Raw genomic sequence first — 27,285 nt, forward strand, 5'->3', positions numbered from 1 at the left:
ATGCAAAGTGTAGGGGGATGATGGAAATGGTCATTTGTATTCAGCTCTTCAGAAGAGCTCTTTTCTATGTGAAGTGGAAGTGCATTATTGTAGGTAGCTTAACTTATTTGTCGTTTGGTAAAAATGTAAATGTTAACAAACTGGATAATTTTATTATTAGTGGACAGATTAGTGGACAGATCTTAAAATGAAATAGATAAAGCCTAGATCCCTCCACACAATGTGTTGCTGCCATTTTTCAAAATATCATTCATGACTGATGAGAGATCAATTTTAAAGCATTATTAAGTATTAATTATATTTCCAGAACTTAGTTGTCTTTCCATTATTACTCTTGCTTGCTCTATCTTTCCTTTGTTGTCTTCACTGGACTCTGATTTCTGCCTGGAGCACTTCTCATTATAGTGAATGTGAGTGTACAAATTACACAGTTATACAAAGTAAATACAGTTGCTTATGTTTATATGGTGATGTGGCTCAGTGTTTTGTCTGCATATTTGGTAGCTGACTACACTAAATTGCAAATGCTACTGTGCTATAGACTAAGCTGGGATTACACTACCCAATTTTGGATAATTTTGGTGGTATTTAGTAATATTGTTGCTGTCTGGGGCAGCTCTGAGCTTTATTTGAAGAGCTACTCAAATTTCAGTTTTCCATCCACTTTGTATAGCAAGAGATTTGCTTTCAGACATATAACTAATCAAAAGAAACAAACTTGCAAGGCCTGTGGATGCTTCGCTGAGAACAATTTCTTAATGTTTATGATAAAAATAGTAAGAAGCATATGCTTACTTTTAACTACTCAGTGGAATCCTTATCTACCCCCCAAAAAGAAGCCTAGTGATCTGAAGTTATTTTGGTAAATATTTGTTTAAACTTTTTTTCTTGTATGTTCTCTTTTTCATTTTCTTTTCTTTCTTTTTTTTTTTTTAGTCTGAATCAAGTAGATCAGTTTACATTTATCTGTGACTAATCATGCAAGTGCACTTGAGCAGTATTTAAAAAGGGAAAGATTTAATCAGCTTGAGATCCTACTCCTTGAAATCCTCCCCCGATAAAGGAATTGCCAAAAAAGTGGATTTTGAAAGGTATTTGTAATTTTGAGACAGGTAAACCAGTTGCTGAAACAGTTAAATAAGATGTAACTTTGGATGTTTTTCTAGAATAGCACATCCTAACCAGAACTAATTTGATGACCGTAAGTAAAACCAACAAATCTACAGGCATCTTAACATGCAGCACATTAGAAATCAGTGCCATAGACAGCATTCCAGCAGACTGAGCAGGCGCTGTGTCGAGTTTCTAGGAACACAGATGGAGAGGTCTGTCCGTGTATCTGTGAACTTGTGGGGTGTTCTCGGGGGGAGAAAAAAAAAGCTGAAAAAAAGTTGGCATGTCTGCTGTCAGTGAAAGACGAGAAGAGAGAGAAATGGATTTGTACAATTCAGATGGCACGTTTGTATGCTGTGTCCTTAGGGCAGACGGTGGTACTACATTTGTATGTGTTAAATCCTCAGCTTCTGAAAGTGTTTACTTATATTACATGATTTTGTTGAGGAATGCTTGCACATATACAATAACACTAATTTAGATTCTTCTCTGTTTGGACATGCATTCCACAAATTAAGGTCAAGCTGTTTCATCTAGGTGAATATTTGTAAATATTAAAGCTTGCTAATTTAAAGATCTCTGCTTGAACTTGCATTGTGCAAATTGAGGCCCAGCAGATTGACTGCCCTGGGCAGAATGGTTACTTGTTCTGTGCTGGTGAAGACCACCAAGAACTTGGATTTTAGAGCCCTGTGACTTGCTGCTTTTATCTGTGTGTATATGTGTGAAGGTGATGGTCTTTTCAGAACTTTAGGTAAGGGGAGAAAATGTCTGGATGAAGAAGAACAGTGAGAAAATGCTGCTTGGAGACGCTTGTTCCTGTTATATGTCTACCAGGAATGGGATGGACTGCTGGCTCTACTCACCCAAGTTGTGTGACTATGTGCTGCTTTTATACAAAACTTTCATCTCTCCTTAGGAACCTTTACCTAGAGCAAAATGCTGCAATTTGGTTTCTGAAAATGGTGTGTAAGCTTGGAGTGCGTCTGCCTGAGCATGTAGGTGCCGGCTGGTGCGCACGAGGTTCCTCTGACACATGCATCGGGCTGGGCTCGCTCCCTGCCTCTCCCTGCTCCGTCCATGGGAACCATCTCTAGCGCGTGTGAGCACACCATGTCCTGCATGGGCAGTGCCTACTGCCTAGCACGCGGCAGCAGATCACACGCACTTCTCGCCCAAAGGGCCTGTCAGCAGCGTGACCCATGCTGTCCCTGTGCTGGGAAGTCTGGGGATGGCTCACGAGTGTTCCTGAATCTTAAAGCACAATCGGGTGTCGTGCTTTGTAGCTGCCCCCGTGGTTTTCTGTACTCTAATAAACTTCGCTCTTCCACATTAGAAACCTTCTACTCTTCTATATTCTTACCTCATGCCAGTATAGAAGCAGAATAATTAATTCAGCATCAGCTGTGACTTTCCAACACACTTAATGGTTGCAAGGGGGAAGGATGGCATATCAAAAGACAGCAGCTGTGTAAAATGGAAATTTTAAGGCTTCTTGTAAGCAGGAGCTCAAGAACTCATCGGCATCTTCCTTAGCATTTATGCAGTAAGAATTAGAGTCCCTTGAATGAATTACTTTCAGGAGAAGGGTTTCATAATGGGTGCTTGAACCAATAGACACAATATTACAAGGCTTTTTTTTTTTTTTTTTTTTAAGTAAATAGTGGCTTTAGTGCCTATATTGCTTTCTTCCTGGGAGAGTGACTGACTAGCATCCTACTGAGGCAGACGTTGCTGCACATTTTACTTTGTCTTTAAATTCAGTTAGCATTGATTGTTGATCAGATTTGGCTTGTACTGCTGTGTAGAATACAAAGGAGAGAATTACAAATGATCAGACGAGGAAAACCTCACTGGAGTTTAAAAAAATAAAAAAAGCAGTGTGGAAGAGAAGAATTCTGTGTGACTACATAGACATAATGTGAATATGTTAAAGCATCATACTATATCATTTTTAAAAGAGATATTTCTTTTTGATTAAAATAATACAACCAAATCAGTTCTCTCCTGATTGTTCTGTCATTTTCCTTAGCCAGTAGAAACCTGCCTTTCTGGTTTATGAAGCCACGTTACTAGCATGTAGAGCAAGATGTTATGACTCATTTGAAAAATTCTTTGTTCTCTCTTGAAAGGATTGTCAATGATATTTTCAAATATACTTGGGTTTGCCTCCTACGAATGCAAGCCTCTAGCAAGTCTGAGCTTAATGCAAGGCAGATCATATAATTTATGCGATGTCATATGTTGCAAATGTAATCCTACTGACATCTTCAGTAGTTGTACTCTGCAGTTTTGCTGATTGATGCTGTATTTTTGTCAGGGAAAATAAGACAGCTTTTCTGAGTTTGCAAAACTTTTTTCAAATGCAGTAAAAATGTTTTTCAGGCCTGAGAAGAAGCCTCTTAGGGATTCATCAGCAAAATTCCTCTCCTGATTCTGCTTGGAGAGCCAAATTACCTGCATGAAACCCTGAAATCAGTTGGCTTAAACTGGGAACTTTAAATGAAGATGAAGCTGGAGTGGTTTCAGCGAGGGTCAGTGTTGGACCTGAAAGGTGCTCCTCAGTGCTGGGAGGTTAAGCAAGTGGGTTTAGGGTGATAGGGGGCTACAGGGTGCCATCCTCTTGGCAATTATCTTGTGCAGCTCTGCCTTGTGTACATGAGGCAGGGTGTGAAGGGCATTGCTAAGGAGGGCTATGGAGGTGATGGCAGACCGCGTGTTTTGTCTGAGGATAGCCAACAGTGTGAGCATCTTCCTGACGCAGGAGTGGGGAACTGCCAGCCATTGTAAGTTGGATGGTTTTGCTCAGCATTTCACCACAGCTGGATCACATGTTTCTGCAGGAGCTGCAGCAATGGAAACACTAACTGAGCTGTGTCAAGAGAATGAATTAACAGGCATTTATGTTCATTCTCAGCTTAGAAATTTAAGTAAAAAGCAGTTAAAAAGTGTTTTATGCATTTATCTCTGAAAAGAAAGAAGGAAGTCTTTAATTTCAGCCAAATCAGGTGTGGAACCTCAGTGTTTTTAAGGGATAACAAACTGGTTTTATCCTCCATGCAAGGAAAGCTGTCCCAAAGATTTGCAAAGAGCCCATTGCAAACTTATTCTGACTGAAAAAGAAAACTGTCAAGAAGGCTAGCTGAATCCTAAATTGGTGAAGAATTATGTAGGTTCAACTCTTTTAAGACTTAAGCTTTTATGTTATTTTCATATCTTTGATTGCTCCCAAAATTGTGCATCATTTTTGTAGGATGCCTGCATGGAAAACCAACTGCTTTGTCTTTGCCACCAGATTACTGTTGTTTAGTTCTGCTGATAAAACTAGTTGATGAAACAAATGATGTCACTGGTCAGATGAGAAGAGGGCGGCTCACTGGAAGAAAACAAATTAAAGCATCAAGATCACTGCGTCTCAGCATCCCATCAGTAGGCAGCTCCCAGTTTCCTCCTGTGGGTCACAGGGCAGACAGCTCTGTTTATGCCTTCTTCAGTGGTTTGCTAACCAAAATATGGTTAACTGTTTCAAAAACCTGTGCCTCTGAGTAACTGATGGTGGAGCTCTTTCTGTCTGTAATATCATTCCAATATTTAGTACCCATTTTGAGGTGTCACCATAATTTATCCCTTAATGCCTTAATGGAATAATTTACAATGAAGTGCAGGTTGTGTGGTGTCAGGGCTGCTTGGTGGTTTTGTGCTTTTACTATGTCTGTTTCCTAGGACTTCTGTCCTGCACTGGGTTCCCAAAATGTTGTTGTAACTGTTTAATGGTAATTAAGTGTTATTTCTAATGAAGTTAATTGTCTTTATATGAAATAGGAAAGATGAGATAAATATGTGTTTTTTTTTCGGTTGGACATTGCTTTTGCTTCTTTGAATAGCAGCTGATTTAAAGAGAAAACAAAGTAAAACAATTACGGCTTCAGTCTTGAAACACCACTGTCTAATAATTAAGCTTTTTTTTTTGAAGTGTGTTTAGTTTTGCTTTTTTTTTTTTGTTTCTGTGTTGGCTATAGTGCTCCTGATAGTCACAAGATAACAAGACTGACTTACGCCTTACACTGCTCTTACAGCCCAAGTTCAGGTTGTTGAGGAATCTTATGATAAAACCACCATATTGCTGTGCTTTATCCAAAATGCTAAAATGAGATTTAGTGAATTTCTGATTACCTTTACAATACATTTCCCTAAACTGTTTTCTGTTTTGTGGCTGATAATTAAATCTCATGGTACATGCTGAGACAATATCTAATTCTAGTTGCTTAGTGTAAATAACCTGCACTATTGCTTAGACTGTTCCATGGCAAGAATCATTCAAGAATATATCCTAGTTTAAGCAAATATTTATTAAATTTGGTGAACAGTATGAATAAGCAACTCCTACCCTACCGCAGATGTTTACATTGCCATTGCTTTCTTAGAGTGTGATTGTCCATCTGAAATTATACTGACCTTGCCTGTGTGACCAGGTTCAAATGGTGACCAAATGAACCAGCTGAAGAAGAATGGGTGCATCTTCCTTGCTATCATGTGATTGATATTTCAGTAGCAAGCCTAAATTAAATGTTTTTTTTTTTTTTTATTAGCACTATTTGTCATTTTGATTTTTAAATTATTTTTCTTAGGCTAAAAAGTGAAACAATACAAACATTATCACAGCCTCCACTTTCTGCTTCATCTCTCTCGTGCATGTTTAGCACAATCTAGAGGATTGAAGGGGATGTAAATGGGTTTATGAAATCCACTTTAAACTGGTCATTGGTATTGCACCTTTGAAGTGTGTATGTGCTATTCACTGTTACGTGACTATGCATGCCAAGTGTAGGACAGCCGGTATGCATTGGTATTTCAGGGCCTGTGAGTGTATGTACGAATGTATATGTGAAGTCTTTAGCCAAAACCTAACTGTGAGCTATTTCCGTATTTTCATGTCGAATTTAGGCTTCAACTGATTTTGAGGAGGGATCATTCTGTGTAATTATTCTCTGTCTTCCTAGCCTATTTGTTGTTGACTGCAAGACAAAACAAAAAATAAGAGGCCTTCAGGTGGAAGTGAGCTGGTTATAATATAAACACTAAAGTGTTGTCTGTAATATCGTCCCTGTCATTGTTCAGTAATACTGGAACAGACACACAGTGAAGTAATAATCAAGAAAACAATGGGGTTATTTCAATTCAGTGTGTAGGATTTTCCTGCTTCTAGCATCGAAAATAATTTAAATGAAAACACTGAAATGCAACCTGCCTTACAAACAGTAGTAACAGAGCAGCTAATGGTGCATAGCTCAGATTTTAAGGACAATTTTGCCTCCTGATCGTCACTGTCAGAGTTTGAGTGACAGGCCAATAGTTGAAGGAATAGTATGATTTAAGAATTAAAATATGTCACAGGGATCAGAGTTTTGATCAGATAAAAGAAATTTGCAAGAAAAATGCTTGGTTCATGAGCATCATGTTTATGCAAGTACAGATGAATTTTTGTTTTTGTTTATATTGTATTTTGTATCTATTGACTTGCCAGCTACCTAATAGTATTAACAGAATGTTTGATAAAACATGTATCAGGAAAAAATATTTTCTCCTGTATAGCTGAAATTTTGGTAAAAGGCACAGGGAACTGCCTCCTCTTTTTAGACAAAGCTAACAAAGCATGAATGTGACTACACATAGCTGATAAAGGCAGAGCATCTTTGTGAAAAGGGTCTGTAAATTCTCTCCCACAGAAGTCAACGAAAGGGTCCGTTGTCCTGGGCTACGTATTTCGTCACTTAAACCTAGCGGAGATAGATTACTTTGGACTGCGCTACTGTGACCGAAGTCATCAAACGGTGAGTAAAAGACAAAGCAGATAAGATTTTCTGTCTGTAAACTTTATCCTGTTTGTGATGTTTGCCAATAGAGCATTGATTGTCATGTTTTCACTTTCACTGTTTCCTGACTCAGGTTTTTAGTAATAATTTCTTTTTATATGTTTGCACTGAAGTCTTGGAATAGCCATTGGTAGGAACAGAATCGAATACTAAATTCTGCATGAGGTGTTGAAAACAAAATGAAGCAAGTATAAATAGCACAAAATTATGATTTAAAAGTAGGATTAATATTTTTTGTTTTGTTTTAATGCTTTGCCCTGAAGGCAGTGCTCGGCCACGATGCTTCCCTGGTTGGCAGTTCTCTGTGAGATGGACCAGCAGAAACTGGCTCCTGCTTTGCTTGTGGTTACTATGCCAGGGAGGCAGCATCCCTGTGTCGTGGACTGATATGCTTGGGCTGCTTGCTGAGCTACTGTTTTGGACTGTATTCCTTTGCTGTGAAGGACATGTTTGGCATGAGGTATTGTATGGCATATTGGATGCCTGTTCGTTTGCTGGTGGAACCCTAGAAGTCAGGAAATTGATCGTGGACTTTGAAGTCTGCTTGGATCAGCTGTGTCCTCAAGCCCCTACTCTGAGGAGGGAGTTCCTCTTGGGAGGGACCCACCAAGCGTGGAGAGCGTTTTCCTCCAAGAGATTATGATCCTCGGTAGGCAAGAAAATTGAAAACAGGGTGGGACATTTTGGCCGGAGCAGGCAGTGGCTTGGGGCAGTGCTATCTTGGGTGACCTCCCAAAATGGCCTGTGGAAAGCTACGGCAGACAGAGGGAAGGAACAGGGAGTGTTCAGTAGCTGGAACCAGCACCATATTCACAGGGTGGCCTTCATATTACCTTCATTTTACAAAGAGCATAATGCCTACCCTGTGGTTAAATTAGGTGAAGCACTTATGCTTTTAAACTCAGAGTTCTGTGCTGGGAGTATGGCACAACTACCTGACATTAAAAGATGTCATGCTTTCTGTAAAAATAGCAAGTCGTTGAATTAACTAAATATTTGCTGATTTCTTCTATTTAGTTGAAGTATAGTATGTAGAGACTGAAGTCAAGACAGTATTAGGAAGAGAGTATTGAATTTCCAGCCAGTTAGAAACTGGCTGGATAGCCGGGCCCAGAGAGTTGTGGTGAATGGAGTCAAATCTGGTTTTAGGCTGGTCACTAGTGGTGTCCCCCAGGGCTCGGTACTGGGGCCGGTCCTCTTTAATATCTTTATCGATGATCTGGATGAGGGTGTCCAGTGCACCCTCAGTAAGTTTGCAGATGACACCAAGCTAAGTGCGTGTGTCAATCTGCTCGAGGGCAGGAAGGCTCTGCAGGAGGATCTGGATAGGCTGGAGCGATGGGCTGAGGTCAACTGTATGAAGTTCAACAAGGCCAAGTGCCGGGTCCTGCACCTGGGGCGCAACAACCCCAAGCAGAGCTACAGGCTGGGAGATGAGTGGCTGGAAAGCTGCCTGGCCGAGAAGGACCTGGGAGTATTGGTTGATAGTCGGCTGAATATGAGCCAGCAGTGTGCTCAGGTGGCCAAGAAGGCCAACAGCATCCTGGCCTGTATAAGAAGCAGTGTGGCCAGCAGGTCTAGGGAAGTGATTGTGCCCCTGTACTCGGCTCTGGTGAGGCTGCACCTTGAGTACTGTGTTCAGTTTTGGGCCCCTCACTACAGGAAGGACATGGACGTGCTCGAGCGAGTCCAGAGAAGGGTGACCAAGCTGGTGAGGGGTCTGGAGAACAAGTCTTACGAGGAGCGGCTGAGGGAGCTGGGCTTGTTCAGCCTGGAGAAGAGGAGGCTCAGGGGCGACCTTATCGCTCTCTACAGTTACCTTAAAGGAGGCTGTAGAGAGGTGGGGGTTGGTCTGTTCTCCCACGTGCCTGGTGACAGGATGAGGGGGAATGGGCGAAAGTTGCGACAGGGGAGTTTTAGGTTGGATGTTAGGAAGTACTTCTTTACCGAAAGGATTATTAAGCATTGGAACGGGCTGCCCAGGGAGGTGGTGGAGTCACCATCCCTGGAGGTCTTTAAAAGACATTTAGATGTAGAGTTTAATGATATGGTTTGGTGGAGTACTTAGTGTTAGGTCGGAGGTTGGACTCAATGATCTTGAGGTCTCTTCCAACCTAGAAATCTGTGATACTGTGATACTGTGTGAATGCTGTTGAGGAATATATGCAGCCCTACCTGATATTTCTTTATTTCTGTGCCATAGCCTAGATCTTTGTGAATTCAGTTCCTTGACAAGCTTCAAGCTAAATTTCATTCCATGGGGTGAAAGTCAGATTCAGCTGTGAATTAAAAGGTATTTTTGATTTCCTGCAGAAATCAAGGTATGGTTGAAGAGCAGATAGTTATTATTTGTTCTCAAGAGTTTTTTTTGTTTGTTTGTTTGTTTGTTTTTTGTTTTTTTTTTTTTCCCTGTACAGACAAATAAAATAGAAATGGCTATTACTGGGATCATTTCCAGAGGCATACATACTGTGTATTTAATGGCGTACATGGCATTATGAAAATAAGACAAGATTACATCTCTTCTGTGAAAGGCTTAATGCATAAAGGCACATTTTCGGATGCATCCTGCTAACAGAATAGCTGATTTGATTGTGTGGTACCAATGCGTTTTTTATTACGGTAGTGTGCATGAGCTGTAGGCCATCACCCCATTAACTCAGCCTCTTCAAATAGGTATATGACCTTTTTGCCTTTTTCTCCCACATCATGCTCTAGTGGTGTAGTTTTAACGTTAGCCTTACCCTAATTTTCCGTGCAGCCCATGATCAGGAAGGCACAGTGATTCTTGATTTCTGCATGAATTATAGAATCATCTAGGTCGGAAAAGACCTTCAAGAACATCAAGTCCAACCATTAATCTCATTTATGAAATGCCATCACTAAACGATGTCCCTAAGCACCACATCCAGATGTCTTTTAAATACCTCCAGGGTTGGGGACTTCACCACTTCCTTAGGCAGCCCTGCCAATGCTTGACCACCCTTTCTGTGAAGAAATTCTTTCCAATATCCAAGCTAAGCCCCACCTTAGTGCAATTTGAGACTGTTTCTTCATGTCCTGTCACTTGTAACCTAAAAAAAGAGACTGGCATCCTACTCATTGCAACCTCCTTTCAGGTAGCTGTAGGGAGCAATAAGGTCTCTCCTTGGCCTTCTCTTCTCCAGACTAAACAACCCCAGCTCCCTGAGTTGCTCGTCATAAGCCTTGTTCTCTAGCCCTTCACCAGCTTCCATGCTGTTCTTTGGACATGCTCCAGCACCTTGATGTCCTTCTTGTAGTGAGGGGCCCAAAACACAGTATTTGTTTGATGTGTGGTCTCACCAGTGCCACCTACAAGGGGATGATTGCTTCCCTAGTCCTGCTGGCCACACTGTTTCTGATGCAGCCCAGGATTTTCTTGGCCAGCTGGGCCCAAAGCTAGCACATGTCCAGCTGGCTTTTGGCCAGCACCCCTTGGTCCTTTTCTGCTGGGCAACTTTCCGGCCTCTCTTCCCAGCCCTGTACTGCTGCGTGGGGTTGTTACAACCCAGGTACAGCACTGGGCACTTACCCTTGTTAGATATCATGCAATTGGATGCAGCCCATCGATCCAGACTATCCAGATCTCTCTGCAAACCCTTTCTACCCTCAGGCAGATTATGAAAGTGTTCATCCCACCTCCCTCGTTCACCTGCTCTTGTCCTGCCATTGCCATGTCACGGGGATGTCATTTGTACTAGCACAGACGAGGAGCTGTGGTCTTTCTTGTCAAGGCATGTGTCTTGCCTGGCTCCTGCACCGGTGGGTCAGTGTGTCCAGCGTGGTCGTACTGCTGGTCCCCTGATGGAGCGCTGTATGCTCCCCCCACTCACAGGTTTTCTTTGTGAGGGAGTCCCAGGTGCACGGGAGAGTGGTGCACACATCAGCTTTGTCCTGACACGCAGCTGGGAAGCTGCCAGGACGCACAACCAGAGACCACAACTGTGGGCCACGTCAGGGAGCGCACCTGCCCTACCACGTTGGGGCTGCCACAGTGACCGCCGAGGTTGTGCTGCAGGCTTTGCACCTGGGCTGTGTTATGGCAAATGCTATAAAAATGCCTGCTGCTGTTGCTTGTCTGTATATGGGTAATTAAAACCTGATGCTGTTTCATCTGGAGAGCTCATACAAGAGTAAACCTGTGCTAATGTGTCAAGTTTTAGGTGCCTCATGTTGGTTGTTGCTAGCCTGTTATTTTTAGTGAAATCTTGTAACATCTTAAGAATAAAAGGGAAAGCTTCCATGAAACAAACACCACCTTGCACTTCATCTGTAAACATGCGTTCAGTTGTACACTGAATATTGCTAAAACACTCTGGGTTGTTGTGGGAATTAGCCCTGCAGCCTTGCAGGCTGTCAAGAAACACGGGTTTGAATTTTGGACTGGGAATGTTTTGGTTTGGCCAGAGTAGGTTTCCTGAGGGAAGGGGAAAAAGATTACCTTTTTAATTAGTTTTAAAACTCTGCTCCTGAGTTATTCTCAGACTGAAAAATGTGTTTGGAGTTTTAGCCACTTATTAATACGTTGCTCATGGTGGGGAATATTTCATTATTAACCCTGTCATTTTTCTTTTTGGTAATACTATATATTTAATTGAATGGCAAATAAAATAGGGTGGGTAAAAATATATATTTTAAAGAATATAAACCAGTCACAAAATATTTCTTTTTAATTTTTATTAAGGGCTTAAAATAATGTTTTTAGTTATTTTCAGCATTAATTTTGCATGCCTCAGCACTTCCAGGTGGTCTTTTAAGTGCTGTATTGGTGAACTACCTCTTATGTGGGTGGTATCATCATTATTTTAGTGGAACCTGGGGCTCTAATCAGGGAACAGGGTTTCACTGTGCTATGTAGGGTACAAACGCATAACATTAAAACTGTCTGTTTCTGAACAGTTAACAAACTAATTAGCAAGTGAGAGAATGCTGGATGCAAAAAACAGATTGACAGAACTGGGTGTCACTGGGAGGATCATGAGTAGTGGATAAAGCATAAGTTGGATGACACTGTCTCTAAGGTAGTGTTACACAAATTTATCTTTATTGACATTCCAGGTTCCCTCAAACTCTCCATGTTAAAAGACCAGTATTTAATTTGCAAAATAAGTGAATGAATGTTAGGAATTGCCAGAATACTTTCTCCATGAAATACTTCAGTTATATCTATCTTGCGCTCTGAATAAAGCTGAAGTCCTAAGGAAAAACAACAAAAAAGTACCTTGTAATAATTAACATATAATATTTAATAATTTATTTAAAATCTTATAATATGAAACTGACTGAGCAGATGTGTTGAACTAATGCTGTATGTTGTCTGTAGTGTTTCCTAACCTCTGTGAAGTTATTCAAACAAATCACTCAGTGCTTTTTAATGTGGCGTATTAGTATGTTTTTTGCTTAAAATACTTTAAAGAAAAAACAGTTTTATTTGTGTATCACTGGATTTCTCAGTTTGTCTCATCATCAGCCTTTCACCTGAACCTTTTACATTGATGTATAGACTGCAGACGCTCAAGTTGTGCTGAAACCAGATGCAGCCTTGATGTAAATGGTCAGCTGGGAGCTGATGGATTGGGCATTTCTGTCTTCTGTCTCATCTGTCAGAAATAGAGGATATTGTTCCCTGTCTGGTATTTTCAGTCAAGACAGAGTCTGTGTTGCAAAAGCTGATGGTGGTTTAGGAAACTCTGTCCTGCCTTTTACTCTTGCATTGCTTTAGTGCTTGGGAGTACCAGGGCCTTGTGATTTACCTCTTCTTTACTGGAGGGGCAGCTGAATGCTGGGTGAGTCAGTGCTGGGAGGCCTGTGCAGGTCCCCTGCCTCTCTCATGTCCAGTTCCCCCCTTGCTGCAGCTCCCAGGTGTTCCCCATGTAGTCTCTGCTGCTGCTGCCTTTGTGGCATCCCCAGTGTGCCTTAGTCGTGCTAATTACTACTTTGGCAGGAGGCCAGTATTTTCTTGAGGCACCTAAAAGAGAATGGAAACGTCAATTTTAACACACAATATCTCAGGAAAAGCTGAGCTGTATTTGATGAGGTAAAGGGTACCTTTGAAGGCTGAAGTCATTCCCTTGTCAAATCACAAAAGCGTGCTGAAAAGTCATGCTACTAGAGCTTCTTTTACAAAGAAAGATTTTGGAGCTCACCTTATTGCAGAAAACTAGACAGTCACAAACATTTTAAATGTCCCTTGATATGTATTTTTTTTCCCCAGAAGCCTGTCTGGAGTCTCACAGTGGCCAGATTGCCGCCATACATTCTTAGCTGAACTCTCATGCTAAATCTGCTTAACCTAAAGCTGCTGAAACATGTCTGCACTGTACCGAAGGCTGTCATGCAAATATAATTCTTTTCTTCTCCAGTGTAATGCTAATCTGAGCTGTTATATTCACAGTGTACAGGATACTGATGTTCTCTTGGAGCTCCAAGGGGAGAAACACAAATAGAGAAAGCATTATCACCGTGTTAATTCAGCATCACATCCAAGCTAATTTCCCTGGCTCCAGTTAGAGTGTGGTGCTGTGCTAACCCATGTATATTGCTCCAAGATCTGGACTGAACAAGAGATGGGCAGTGCTGTGTCTCTGCACCATGCACCCACTGTGTATTGTAGATGTATCTATAGCTCTGAAACTGAGCTTTCTACTGAAAATTGGTGTGCTGCAGTCAGACCAGCTGTGGTGAAGCTGAGCACAGCAGCCAGTGCTATGAACTCCTCAACCTTGCCATGCCACACCCCAAGTGTGTTTCCAGATCCATCCTGAATGATTAATAAAGTAATCGCAGTGTCCTCAGACTGACAAGTTATTACACCAAATTGGGAAGGGTAACAGATTGAACAGACTGCATGTAACGTAACTGTAGAAAAAAGGGCACAATTTTAAAACATTTGTTTGCCACTGAAAACATCTGTTCTATAGGGCATTATTGTCACATCATGTATTGTATGTTTTGATCTCAAGAGCTTAGAAAAACAGGCGAATTGTAATTAGTCTGTATTTTGTTTTTGTGTGAATTTGACATTTGTCCATAGGGATGATAAACTGAATTAGCCAAAAAGAAAAAGACTAGTGCTTGTTAAAATAGACTGTGGAGTCAATAAAAAGAAAATGGAAGCTGTTAATATTGATTAGAAGCTAGAAATTGCAGCAGACATTTAATAGATTGAAACAACCTAGACAAAGCTGGTGGTCAGCTGAGTTAAAGGCGGTTGAAGAGCAAGGTTTTAAAATGTAGCAAGATCAACATGAAACTCATACTGGTATAGATTTAATTCTAGGTATAATTTATTTAATTTCATATTCTAATAAAAAAGACACGTGTTCCATACATTTTTGTATGTAGGAAATACCTGATAAGTTACACATATAATATATATCAGCAAAGAACTTTTTTGTTTTCAGACTTATTAATGAGGTGTATATAATAAATAATAATATAATAATAAGTATATAATAAAATATTAATAATTATTAATTACCCAGATGTCTTCAGTTTAGCAGATCTAGATTGTTTGCTCAGAACATTTGCAGAAAAATTGACAAAATAATTGCTAATGTCTTAAATTATGGAAGAATCGTGACAATAGCAGATCATAATCAAAAAATACCAGATTATCTCTTAAAAGATGTGTTTTTTCTGTTTTAAATGTGAACAAAAACTGGTACATGTGACGTGATTGGTACAGCTTTGTAAGAATCTGATTGAGACAGCTTGTGATTTAGTCTGAAGTTGATAGATTTCTCTCCACCAGACATTTCATTGATTGATACCACGGCAAACATTTCAAGCTAGTTAATATTTTATTTCAAGCATGTTCATGGAATTTGACCCAAGTTTAACCTTATGCAGATTCAAGAAATGATGATTCCAGATTCATGGAAAGATGTTTGCACCCATTTAAAAATTATGAAAGACTTCATGATGCATAGATGCATACTGCTTACACAGTTTTGTCTCAGTTTAAAATCTTCATATGGGAGCCAGATCTGTAAAAGTACAAATGACAATATAGCCCATCTATTCTTATATATGCTGTACTTTTTTCAATATATTGTTTTTTCATAATTCCTACCTATAAATTAAATATGAATATTTTCATTTCATTGTACATTTATATTCAGTCTTAGTAAATAGTAATTTCTTATATTGTTCTAATATTAAGTGGTCTTTGCAAATAACAGTAAATTAATAGCCATCGATTTAGTAAATTAATAGTTCCATTGGTTAGCACTACTTAGGAATACTGTCAGCTTTTTTTTTCCGTTTCTTCTCTGAACATCAAATTCCCCTTTCAGATGCACAGAATTTATTACCTGCAGCTGGATGGGTAAATGCTGGGATCTCCCCCTGTTTGCAGTAGTGGGGAGCTGCTTATAAGTCAGATAACCCTTGCTGTGCGTGCAGGAGAGACACAGCTGGTGAATCACTGGGAATTGGAGAGCTGACTGCCAAACACAGAAAAAGAATGAGGCTGCAGGTTTGAGCTACTTTGGCATTCACGAATGCAAAGTTTATTGTCAGCACCTACTGTGCAAGTGTATTGGATTAGTGAGACTCTGCTTTTTTATCATTTCTCTTGAATCTTTAAGAATTTGCTCAAAACTATACCCAACAGTATTCGTGTGTGTATACAAACCTTTAACGTGTTTCTAATACACATTATTATGTACGCATGCCTATGTATGCTTAGAGGGCTCTATTGTGGCATTTCTGGTTTTATGACTGTTCCCATCTTTATTGTCTAATGGAGGCTTGGAAATGCCTTTACATTAATCATGAAATTCCATTCATCTTTGGCTTGTAAATAAAAAGTTAGAAATCCCCTTGTGCTCCTCCCACCCCTTGCATTCTTCAGGAAAATAATGGCAGCCTTTAAAATAATAAATAGCTACAAAGTGATTTTAAGCATCGTTTTTGGCATTACCACAACGCTAGATACTTACAGGCAACACAAGACAGACTAGGGTCTTGCCTCATCTCCACCACTTTCTGTCCAGTCTGAGCTGAACTGTTTCACCTCACCTACACAGCACATGGATCTAGAGGCCAACAGTACCCTCGCAACAGCATTTTAACTTGTGGCAGCTGATGCTGTGTTTCCCTAGCATGAGTAGCAGCAAGCTGTCTCACTGTGATGAGGGCTCAGGATGAGTTCCTCCTCCTGACTCAGCTTGGGGGGAAAGAAAGGAAGTGTTTGTCAATATGAATAACAAGATTTGTTCCCTCTCCTCTCTTCAGATTCTCTCTGAATCTGAATTTTGATATTTCCCGCTGAATTCCGTACAAGGAATATAATTGGTGTCACAAGTCAAGAACAGCATAGTGAGAATTAAGATTTATAATGCAATCAACCCCTCTTCTATATTATCTGTTCATGTCCATATAGTCTACACAGTCTTCAGTTAAGTGGCTGAATTCTGTTTTATCTGAGCCAGTGAATGATATGGGTACAAGAGAAGGTGAAGTTCAGATTATTGAGACAACCAGAAATCTGTAACTGTTCAGTGCTTCACTTGGAAACTTGAGTGATGATCCATAAATATAAATTTTTCACAAATAACGTATATGTGCAAGTAAAGTTAAATTGCAAAGAAGCCCATAATACAACACATCTTGAACTGAAGCTGATTTCAGTTTACTTAAGGAAAACTTAACAAAGGAGTAATTCTGTCACAGATTTTGATCTGATTTTGAAACAGCGTAATTTTGGTCTCTTGTGATGTAACGTAAAACTGTCAATGATAAGCAAGCTAGTTTGACAGTGTTGTTTTTTTTTTTTTTTTTTTTCTATTGTGATGCCAGTTTTGGGAAGAGGTGTGTTCTGTGGCCAGAATGCGCACTGCAGAGTTATTCTGCCTTTTTTCTGTCTGTTTACTTTGAAATCTCTTTATCATCCTATTGTGCTAGCCCAGATTGTTTCTGACAAGGAGTTCCAATAGGATGTTTGAACAAGTGTAACAAGTTTTTCTTTCCTTCCCACCTTCTGTTGAGGTTAGAGGGTTTTCTATTAGCATAGTTGGTGGATGTAGTCAATACAAGTATTGAACATTTTTTTCCTTCAAAATTTAGGAAATCTGAAGTGTTTGCTCCTAAATGTATATCCTTGTGAAGCTGTCAGTCTTGACTGCTGAGAGATTGTGTAGGGGTAAGAGTCAAATATAAGATATCCCTCATTTGCAAAGTACTATCCTAATTACTTTGTTTCAAAATGCAGCTTGCTGAATCAATGGATGGTGGCTCTTACAATCTCAGTTTGTGGCACTTCTTAAAAAACATTCCTGGATTGAAATGGCAATGTATTTCCACTAGAACAAGAACAAGGCACATAGCTGCTTTTATTACAGATGGATCAACAGCTAATGGAAGTATTTTGTTTTCGTGGTTTTTTTTTCTTTTTTTTTCTCAAAATAAAGGTAGTTGTTTAAAACCACTTAGTTAGTTCCTTGAGATGTTCTGCTCAAGTCCTCTGTAGTGTTTTTCCGTCTTCTTTGTTACTCTTTCTAATAGTGAAATTGTTTAGTCCAGAGAAGTTCAAAAAATATTTTTTTGATTGACCTTTTCATTTTTATTCTCTACAGCTATTTCGGGGGGAGGGGGGAAGGGGAGGATGAGTAAGGGGTTGCTTTATTCATTGATATATATAGTTCCTTAGTTAAAAAAAAAAACACAAGGTGTAGGTATGAAGGGAGTAAATTCAATCTGCTGCAATTTTCTAACAGCTTTATTCTGTAGCATTTGTTTCCACTGCTTTTAAGAACAAGGCATGGGGATCCTTTGCAGTTCTTCACCAGTCCTTTGATCTTTCCAGGCCTCCCTCCTGGTGTGTAGGGGTTTTCCCTGCAAATCATTCCTCCTACCACTTCGAAGCATGCTCCGGAAATGGCTGCTCGCTGTGTTGTTTCATCATGCTGTGGTGTGCTATAAAGATTCCTGGTGGCAGAGAAGGTCCTGGGAGTATTGATTGACAGTCAGCTGAATATGAGCCAGCAGTGTGCTCAGGTGGCCAAGAAGGCCAACAGCATCCTGGCTTGCGTAAGAAACAGTGTGGCCAGCAGGGCTAGGGAAGCGATTATCCCCCTGTACTTGGCTCTGGTGAGGCCGCACCTCGAGTACTGTGTTCAGTTTTGGGCCCCTCGCTACAAGAAGGACATCGAGGTGCTCGAGCGAGTCCAGAGAAGGGCGACCAAGCTGGTGAGGGGTCTGGAGAACAAGTCTTACGAGGAGCGGCTGAGGGAGCTGGGGTTGTTCAGCCTGGAAAAGAGAAGGCTCAGGGGTGACCGTATCACACTCTACAGTTACCTTAAAGGAGGCTGTAGAGAGGTGGGGGTTGGTCTGTTCTCCCACGTGCCTGGTGACAGGGCGAGGGGGAATGGGCTAAAGTTGGGCCAGGGGGGGGTTTAGATTGGATATTAGGAAGTACTTCTTCACCGAAAGGGTTGTTAGGCATTGGAATGGGCTGCCCAGGGAAGTGGCTCAGTCACCATCCCTGGAGGTCTTTAAAAGACGTTTAGATGTAGAGTTTAGTGATATGGTTTAGTGGAGGACTTGTTAGTGATAGGTCAGAGGTTGGACTAGGTGATCTTGGAGGTCTCTTCCAACCTAGATGATTCTGTGAAGAAGGTATGCCCATCCTAGCTGGTCCAAAAAGTTTCTGTATGAGGGAACAGGACTGAAAAAAGTGAAGACACAAATGGTCTTGGCTGCTGCCTCTGGACTTTCGATCAATAACTGAATAACAGAAATGCCAAGAAAAGGAAGAAATAAGTAACTGGAGTGATTACAAGAGCAGGGTGTTTATCATGCCCGTGACCTGTGTAGCCATAATGGGCAGTATGCAGCTGGTCTGCAGAACTGTAACAGTAAAACTTTTGTTGAGAAGTTTAAGTCAGGGCAGAGTAATCGGTGAGTAATTACAGTGTCTGCTGATCAAGTGGTAGGGGAACCCTTGTAACAGTTCACCCCTCTGCGGCATATTTAGCATGCCTTGATCATCTCTGATGCAACCAACTGCTTCCATAAACTTGGTGGAAGAGGCTCTGTGCCCTCCCTCCCAGGGTGACTATTTCCAGTCATCTCCTTCCCCTGCTATTGGAAGCATTTTCCTAAAAATCAAAACTTATTTTCCATTGCTTCCAGTTGAAGCAATTTCTTCATGTCCTATACTTAGTGGACACAAAGAAAAATTGATTACTATGTTCTTACAGTAACTTCTTAGTTGTAGTAGGAGTGTTGTTAATGCCTGTTCTTCCCTACAATCTTTATTTTTTTTTTTTTTGAAAAGAAATGTAGTGCTTTCATTCTTTCCTTGTATGTCCTGTCTTACTTGCTTTGCTGTTGCTGTTATTTCAGAGTCATCCTGGTTATGTTAATCTCACAGGAAGTAAATACAAAGGTTACGTACAGCAGTGTGCTAGCTGTATTGGATAACATAGACACCAAAATGTACCCACTATGATACTTCCATAGAGCCAGCTTGGTCAGGAGCCTGAGATGGGGGCCTCTTAGCAAAACATTTCTTTTCAGGAAGACCACTACTCCTAGAGAAGATATGTAACATTGGACTTGCATAATTGCAATTACTCTTTCTTAATTTTCCATGTAAGTGACTAATTTCCATCATCTGTCTCACAGTACTGGCTGGACCCTGCAAAGACCCTTGCTGAACATAAGGAGCTGATAAACAGTAAGTATTTAATTCAAACTTAAAGAAGTTATCTGAAAGTGAAGTAACAGAGGCAATATTCCACAGATACACCCTGTCCAACATCTATGTTCTAGTCACAATAGTTTGATAGTCCATGAACTAGTTTATTGCTACAGTTCATCACACAGACTGAACGTCGTCATTTTACAATAACTTGTGTAATTAGTGTCCAAAGATTTCTGTGTAATTAAATTTTACCTTAGAATAATAGATGGTGCTATCCTTAACTTGTGTAGTTAGTTTCACAGTAGCTGTGAAACCTCTCCCATCCTGTACCTTACCATAACCAAGTTAGATTCCATTTTTCTTGTGAAAGTAAAAGTAGTGTCTCACACTGATAGTAGGGCATCTGCTCTTGCTGCCACTCTACAGGTAACACAGATGTAACATCTGTTACTTGTATTATAATTAAATAATATAAAAAGATTATTTTACTTTAACAAAAGTTTGGAGACCTTCTATAAAAAATAAAAAATATGTGAAAAGTAGAACATATGCGGAATAAGTGTGGCTGTAAGAATCATGGTCCTGAGTTAACTGAATCTTTCTGGAGAATAGTATTTTTAAAAGGTGAAATAGAAAAGATTTTCCAAGTATTTGTTAATTAAAGTGTCACATAATTAAAGCTGCTCCATAAGATGATCAGAAGTGCTGAAGTGATTAGTATTTGTTAATAAAAATACTTTTCTTAGCTTTTTTCTTTCCTCCTGTAGTGAGTGCAGCTTTGCTGTGTGGAAGTGGTAGGTTTTTTTGCTGATTTCAAGTTTCATGAAATATTTAGATAGGCTTCTTTATAGCTGCTTTGTTGCAGCTGGTAACAATTCGTAACAACTTCCAGTTCATAACAATTCACTTTCACACTTTATTTCTCTGCAGCTGGACCCCCATATACTTTGTATTTTGGCATTAAATTCTATGCGGAGGATCCATGTAAACTTAAAGAAGAAATAACAAGGTACAGTATTTGGATGAGAATGTGGTTTTGTTTTCAGGGTAGCAGTCTCTTCAGGTGCACATTGTTATGGTGTGGCAGGGTTGGTTTTTGCTTGAACATCTGGGTATCTTTGCTTCAACATGTATAAGAAGAGAATTATGACTAACCTCACAATTATTTTGGAAGACCAGGATAAAAAGATACTCCTTGCTGCATCAGAAAACATGGGCACTTGGTGTGCTTTTTTTTTCTTTTTCTTTTTTTTAAAGGACTGAATTGCCGTATCTGTACATGTATTGTGCTATAGTGAAGTTTAGAGTTTACTTGGATTTCTAAATACAAATACAGGTAATTCTTTATTGGTCATAGCTTAAATTCCAACTGTTTTTCAAGAGGATTTGTCTTGGTCTTTCTAAAAATATGTGAAGGAAATTGAAGAGCTGCATGCTTTTGATTCTTTTAACCAAGCTTGGCCTCTACAAAAACGAGGATGCACACAATATGTATTCAGACATGTTCATATGCCTGTGTGCACACACACATGCATGCACACTTGCTTGAACTCTCACAGACAGGGTTTTCTGTTTGCTTTGTTTATGAAAGATCTTAGACAATTAGCTCATGTTCAGAAAGAATTTTGATAGGTAGGTGGTCAAAATTAGTGTGCTGACTTGCATTAATAAATGCCAAAACATTTCTTTTGATGCCCTAGGAATATGACACATGAGAATTCATTAGAATAAACACAGGGTTTTCAATTTTTACTAATCAGAGGCGGCAGTTTTTGCAGCATAGGCAGAATATTTGTCTTGTATCAGGATGAGATTTTTTTCCATGCTGCCACTGTAGCAACAGAATTCTTCAATATAACAGGACTGATACTAGCCTGGTAAAAACAATAAATACTGTGACTTTGCAGCTGAAAGTGTGTAAGCTGGCCACAATATTAATGCCTCTCTGCTGTGAAAGTTTGTTGTAGTTCTCCTGTACTTTTCCAGACCACTTTCAACCCTGCTCACAGGGGAAGAAAGATGGTCCTGGGGGTGGAGCTTTGGCCACAAATTGATTGCTATTCGAGATGGATGTGGATTTCTGTCTGTGAAATGACCGGGTAAATTTTCAAAAAGTGTTTCTGTTTTTCTTTGTTTGTCATAAGATCAATCAGTGATTCACACTGCTAATTAGATGTGCAAATGTAATCACCAAATATTTTGGCGTGACTAGTAATCCTCCATTTGTGTCTGAACAGTGTTTGGTCATGCAAAATTTGCACCTCAGAAGGTACAGAGAAAAGGCACAAGAAAATGGTTCACTTATGTCTGTGCTCTTCAATAGAGCCTGATTAAGATAGCCAAATGCCATCAACATTTCTGAGCATTTATTCCTGTAGACTCCTAAACACTGGAAGGGAGGTACGGCTTTTCAGAAAAAATACAACACTAAAACCGCACTCTTATGCTTAAGACGGACTAAAGGCCCTCTTTTTCTTTATAATAGTAATTTTCTGCCAAAGTGCATAATTCCAGTGATGCGCTAGCCATGTTTCTTTGGAGCATGTATTTGTTATTTTAATGGATGTGATTGTGGAATCTGTTGTTATGAGATGTTAATGATCTGTGGCATTACATGATTACTATTTGCAAATAATGAACACCTGTCAAATTTGTAATTGCTTCCCATCAAAATCTAATTTTAGCTTGTAGGCAAAAGCTAATGCTGAGGTGATACCTATTAACGTTATTGGATGAGTTTGCTAGAGTGAACTAGCGCTTAGGCACTATTATGTGCACATGACAAACATGACAGCGCAGAAGGTGAGAGTGCTTTAGCAACAAGTTTGGACAGAAGGCCTGGTTCCATGAGGAGCTTACCTGCTTCAGTGGGAATTGAGATCTTCACTTTATATAAGTTGCTCAAGCAATTAAAAGTTCTTGACTCTGACTGTTGGTTTTTTTTTTGGCAGTTTCTTGCTCAGTTTTACTTTGAGACAACACTATGAGAATGCATAACTATAGATTGCTGCGACATGAAACAGACATTGATAGCATCATCTGTTCTGAAGCTGCATTGTAGGGCTGCAGAAGTGCTAGCAGAAAGATGAGTGCATATCAGAAATACATTTCATGTTAAAAGGAAGATTCTCAGTGCTCCACAGTAAATTTAAAATCTTCTTAGTTATCATCATCAATCATACAGGGACAGTTTGTCTCAGTGGGACTGTTGGGCATTAGCTGGAATCAGTACTGAGGTATTGCTTAGATAGAGAAAACACTTAGAGTGTATGTACTTCGTGTTTTCTAACACTGCCAAAAAAAAAAAATCCAAAAAAATGTTATTCAGCTTCGTGGCCCTTAGAGGTGGAGAATATTAACCATTTTTTTGATGATGGGCATTCTTGCTGTAATGTCTGGCACTGCACAAATGGTAGGGTATCATTAATCAGAAAGAAATTAGTATCCTTAAACAGAGGCTCATCTGGGCTGATAAAGTCTAGTAATTTTGAATGGATCTTAAATGATTTTGTGGATCAACAGTCACATCACTTGCAGTTTGCAAACTTCCCTGAGATCAGGATAGCTGCTCTTTGAACTTACAGAGTGTTTCAAGGTGCTTTCATAAGTAACCTGTGCTAAAACAGAATAAAAGTTAGCTAAATGTAGATCAAACTGAATTGGTGAGTAGTAAGAAAGCCATATGCACCTGTAGATGACCATTTTTTTATTTAAGAAGTTAACTTTTCAGTGTTGCTTTTGTATGGAGCTGGTGCAAGACATCTGTTTAAGATGGTGTGAAATGCTGTGTAAATCAGTTGCAGGAAAAACACACAAAGCCTATTGTATAAAAGGGTATCCTATAATGAGTTCCAAATGGGAGTTCCAAAACCAAGCAGATCCTTTGTATGATGGCACGTTTTCTTCTGTATTACTTTTCCTTTTTTTTAATGTTGTTTCACTGTAAGTGCAGCATTTGAAAAGCAGGGGAAGTTGTGGCAAATGCAGATACTTGTGTTCAAAGGGCATGATATCTGAGTAATTTGTCCGACATGCTGAATAGGCATACTAGAGGCTGACGAAGCAGCTTGTAAGGTGTTTGGTTTGCATTTGAGGTAATGGCAGAAAGTAAAAGGACACTACCTACTTAAATGTCATCAGTTAAAAATACTCTTTTAAAACTTTAGTATTACCTTGATTTCTCTGTCTTATGTTGCTGATTTGAAATTTGGTGTGGATTCTCTTTGAGGCCTGCATATGTGCTTCATCAAGTGTAGAAGTAGGTTATGATTTTGAAAATTGCATTTTAGCTTTGTCATGTGAAATTTGGTGTGGATTCTCTTTGAGGCCTGCATATGTGCTTCATCAAGTGTAGAAGTAGGTTATGATTTTGAAAATTGCATTTTAGCTTTGTCATGTCTGTTCCAAGGCAAGGAGTCCCCCATGCTGACAGATATGAAGAGCTGTTGATTATATGCTCACCCGTTTTTTCACAAGGGAGTGGACTCAGTGAAATCCTCTGTTTCTTCCACTAGACTTGTTATTCTGGTATCAGAGGAAACCTTTGAGTCAAGAGGTGTTGAATACCCAGTTCTTCCAAATGGTGATCCACTGATCAGTTTTAAACTGTGGCCATTTGATAGATTTCTTACACTTTTTTTCTGGTTTCATGCCCTCTTCCCAACTTCCTGACTGCTCTATGAAAGTCTAAAGAGAGAGATTACATTTTTATGAGAAAATTGTTTTTATCTACATGATGCGAGCAGATGGGAAAACTGCAGAGTTCTCCCTTGCCTGTGTTCTTTCACTAGGTTAACCTTAGTTGTTATTTAAAGGTCAAAAGGAGAAAAGTAATTCAGATGTAAATACAGTTTTTGACTGTCACATAGTTATGCTGTGTGGTGTGTCATCAGTAAAATGGAAGATGATGAAACATTACACGGTGCATCAGACCCAATATTGAAATAATAGTTTTGTGTTCTCTCTGTGTTTTAGGTATCAGTTTTTCTTGCAGGTCAAGCAAGACATCTTACAGGGCCGCTTGCCTTGCCCAGTCAACACTGCAGCACAGCTGGGAGCATACGTAATTCAGTGTAAGTTCCCCTGGCCAACTGCAAGCTTCTCTTTGTTACTTCTGTATTATGATTCATTTCAAGTGTTAACTTGAGGACTTCACTAACAATTTTGGCACCCATTTCAGAACAGAACAAAGCTAATGCAATTGATTTCAGCTACAGAACTGTAAAGAGATGAACATTCTGAACATATTACATGGAAATCATTTAGAAACTAACACAAAAAGAAACTTGGAAGCCAGTCTGCTGACTATGCCAAACACTCTTTACTTTGCTTAGGGATACCTTATTTTGTACTTTCAACCTTATGACTTTACATAGCATATGGAGTATGTCAAAAGCACATCTTCTTCCTGTGGTGTATTTTTTACTTCATCACAAGGCTTACAAATTTGATGGGGTATTGGCAGCCTCCAGCCACAAAGTGTGTCAAATAAAAGAATCTTTCAAAATTACATTATGTCAATATGAATATGCCTCTGCTTGAAGGGAGGATATGTTTTGACCTGAAGTGGAGAATTTTAATCTACCTGTCATTTCTCTGCATTCAGTGGATGTTATATCCTGTGCATTTGATGGAACTAACAGTCATTTAGAAAGGAGCTGTCTGTCTACCAGCTAGCTATTCCTTTCACACTGCAATTCAAGCTCATTATTCAAATACAGTCAGTAACAAAAAATCATATGATGAGCCACACTGGAACCTGAGTCTATAACTTGTTAAATTTATATCTCTTGTGTGTGATTTGTATTAAGCAAAGATTATTTGCATTAGTGGTATTCCAAATGTGACTCAACACTTAGTACAGCATTAAAAAATGGTCCTCCTTTCATTTCCATTTCAGAATAACAAGGCAGAATAAAATAACTTGTACATGAAATGTGGGTAGGCAGTATGCAAAATTTCACAGTGTATTACACGCATTGTGGAAAAGCTAAAATTTCATGCAGTTTTTGTTTTTGTAAAATTATTTTTAACTAACTTTTTACCATATAAGAAAAGTGACATGTCATTCTCTGAAAAAACTGTTTGCAATGTTCTTCTCACATTACTGGCTTATATGCCTTCCCTGAAACCATACTGCACGTGTGAAGCATCTTGTTTGTATGATTCTAATCTCAGATATACTACTGGGAAAAAATGAGGAAGCTCATGTGAGAGAGGGAAGTTAAAGTATGACAAAGATTAGATACTGTGGGTTAAATATAGCCCTGGCAACAGTAAATGTACATTTCTATTGACTCTCTAAAAAGCTTACCATATTCATTTATTTATTGCTGTTATTATTTAGGGCTTCCAAGTGTTTATGTAAATTGACAACTGAGAAACATTCATGTCAGATATTTAAAATATCAACTTAATGCATTAGCACTGAGGTCAATGGTTTCTCTGAGTCGTGTGCCAACCTCTGTTTCTTTCTTTTCCAAACCAAGATGGTTTTCCTTTTGTGGAAATTCAGTAATGGCTGAGAACCTGCTTCTGTAAGGGAGCCGTTGGAGCTAGCAGCTGCCAGGCTTAGTAGGAGCCCAGGGGACGTGGTCTCCCAGAGTCCTCTGGCCAAATCCTGCTCCAGCCACAGGCCCTGCTTGCACCATTCAGGTCGTGCCTGGGTGTCATCTCTGGTGTCTGTGCAGAACCTGTCCATAGCACATCAATCATTTTCCCCCTTTCATGGCAAAGACTGCAGACTATTACAGTGGTGATGGTGCAAAAATCACCATGGCACAGTTTGCAGAATATACCAGTTCTGCGTTTTATTCTTATTTTTTTCCCATTGGCAAATCTGAAGATTTTGCTGTTGTAGTTGTCCTGCTGTTCCTGTTACATGCAAGAACCATATGTGGAGATATTTTGAGAAACATCTCAACACCTCTGCTGAGCAGATCACTTTCTTGATCTAGAAACTAGTAAAATCTAGAAACAAATGTGAGTTATGAGATGGCTCTTTTTCTTCATGGCTCCTCCATTTGGCTGTTTTTTGCTTCAGTGGAGACTGGATAGAAACCTTCAGTGAAGGTTTTCTCATAGAAGCCCAATTTATGTGGCTTTTACCCAGTTTATAGAAAAACACGGAAACGTTAATTTCATGAGATTTTCTCAGATAGGTATGAATACAAAGATCGATAGAAGAGAGTTCTGAGAAAGGTACATGTGTATTTAATAATTGTACAGCAATGCGTAAATTAATCTGAGCAATGTATGTGAATTCAAGGTTGTTTCAAAGAAAATTATATTGCCTACTCATTGAATTTTTTCCTTTAGAAAAATTAAACTAGAAAATTATTTTGATTTTAAAAATGAATTTCATGTTCAGAGAATATATATTGGTATTTTATTGAAGACTGAAGTCTTGTATTTCCTTACAAGAAATGATGCTTACTTGTAGAACAGCCTACTTCCAGGCACTTTGGGATATTTGTCTCCATACCCATTCCCATGCTGACATTTCCATTAAAAGTCCTAGCACCAGTATGGATCAGTTCTGTCTTTAATGTTACAGCATATCATGAGGGCATAGATATTCCAAAAAACTAGGCTTTGCTTCTCCACCTGTTTTACATATGCTGCCAA

General features: G+C 39.5%; 1 protein-coding gene across 4 annotated transcripts in view; it reads left to right on the plus strand.

Annotated features, from left to right (window-relative positions):
* Positions 1 to 27,285, plus strand: part of EPB41L4A (erythrocyte membrane protein band 4.1 like 4A) — a 135,613-nt gene that overhangs the window by 44,122 nt on the left and 64,206 nt on the right. For all 4 annotated transcript variants that reach the window (XM_080573213.1, XM_080573215.1, XM_080573212.1 and 1 more), the window contains exons 2-5: positions 6,840 to 6,944; positions 19,641 to 19,692; positions 20,590 to 20,668; positions 24,634 to 24,731. In XM_080573213.1, coding sequence (XP_080429339.1) covers positions 6,840 to 6,944; positions 19,641 to 19,692; positions 20,590 to 20,668; positions 24,634 to 24,731 — 334 coding nt within the window. The remainder of the gene's footprint in view (positions 1 to 6,839; positions 6,945 to 19,640; positions 19,693 to 20,589; positions 20,669 to 24,633; positions 24,732 to 27,285) is intronic.

The sequence above is a fragment of the Anser brachyrhynchus genome, assembly GCF_964034855.1.
Source record: "Anser brachyrhynchus genome assembly, chromosome: Z".
NCBI classification, from domain to species: domain Eukaryota; kingdom Metazoa; phylum Chordata; class Aves; order Anseriformes; family Anatidae; genus Anser; species Anser brachyrhynchus.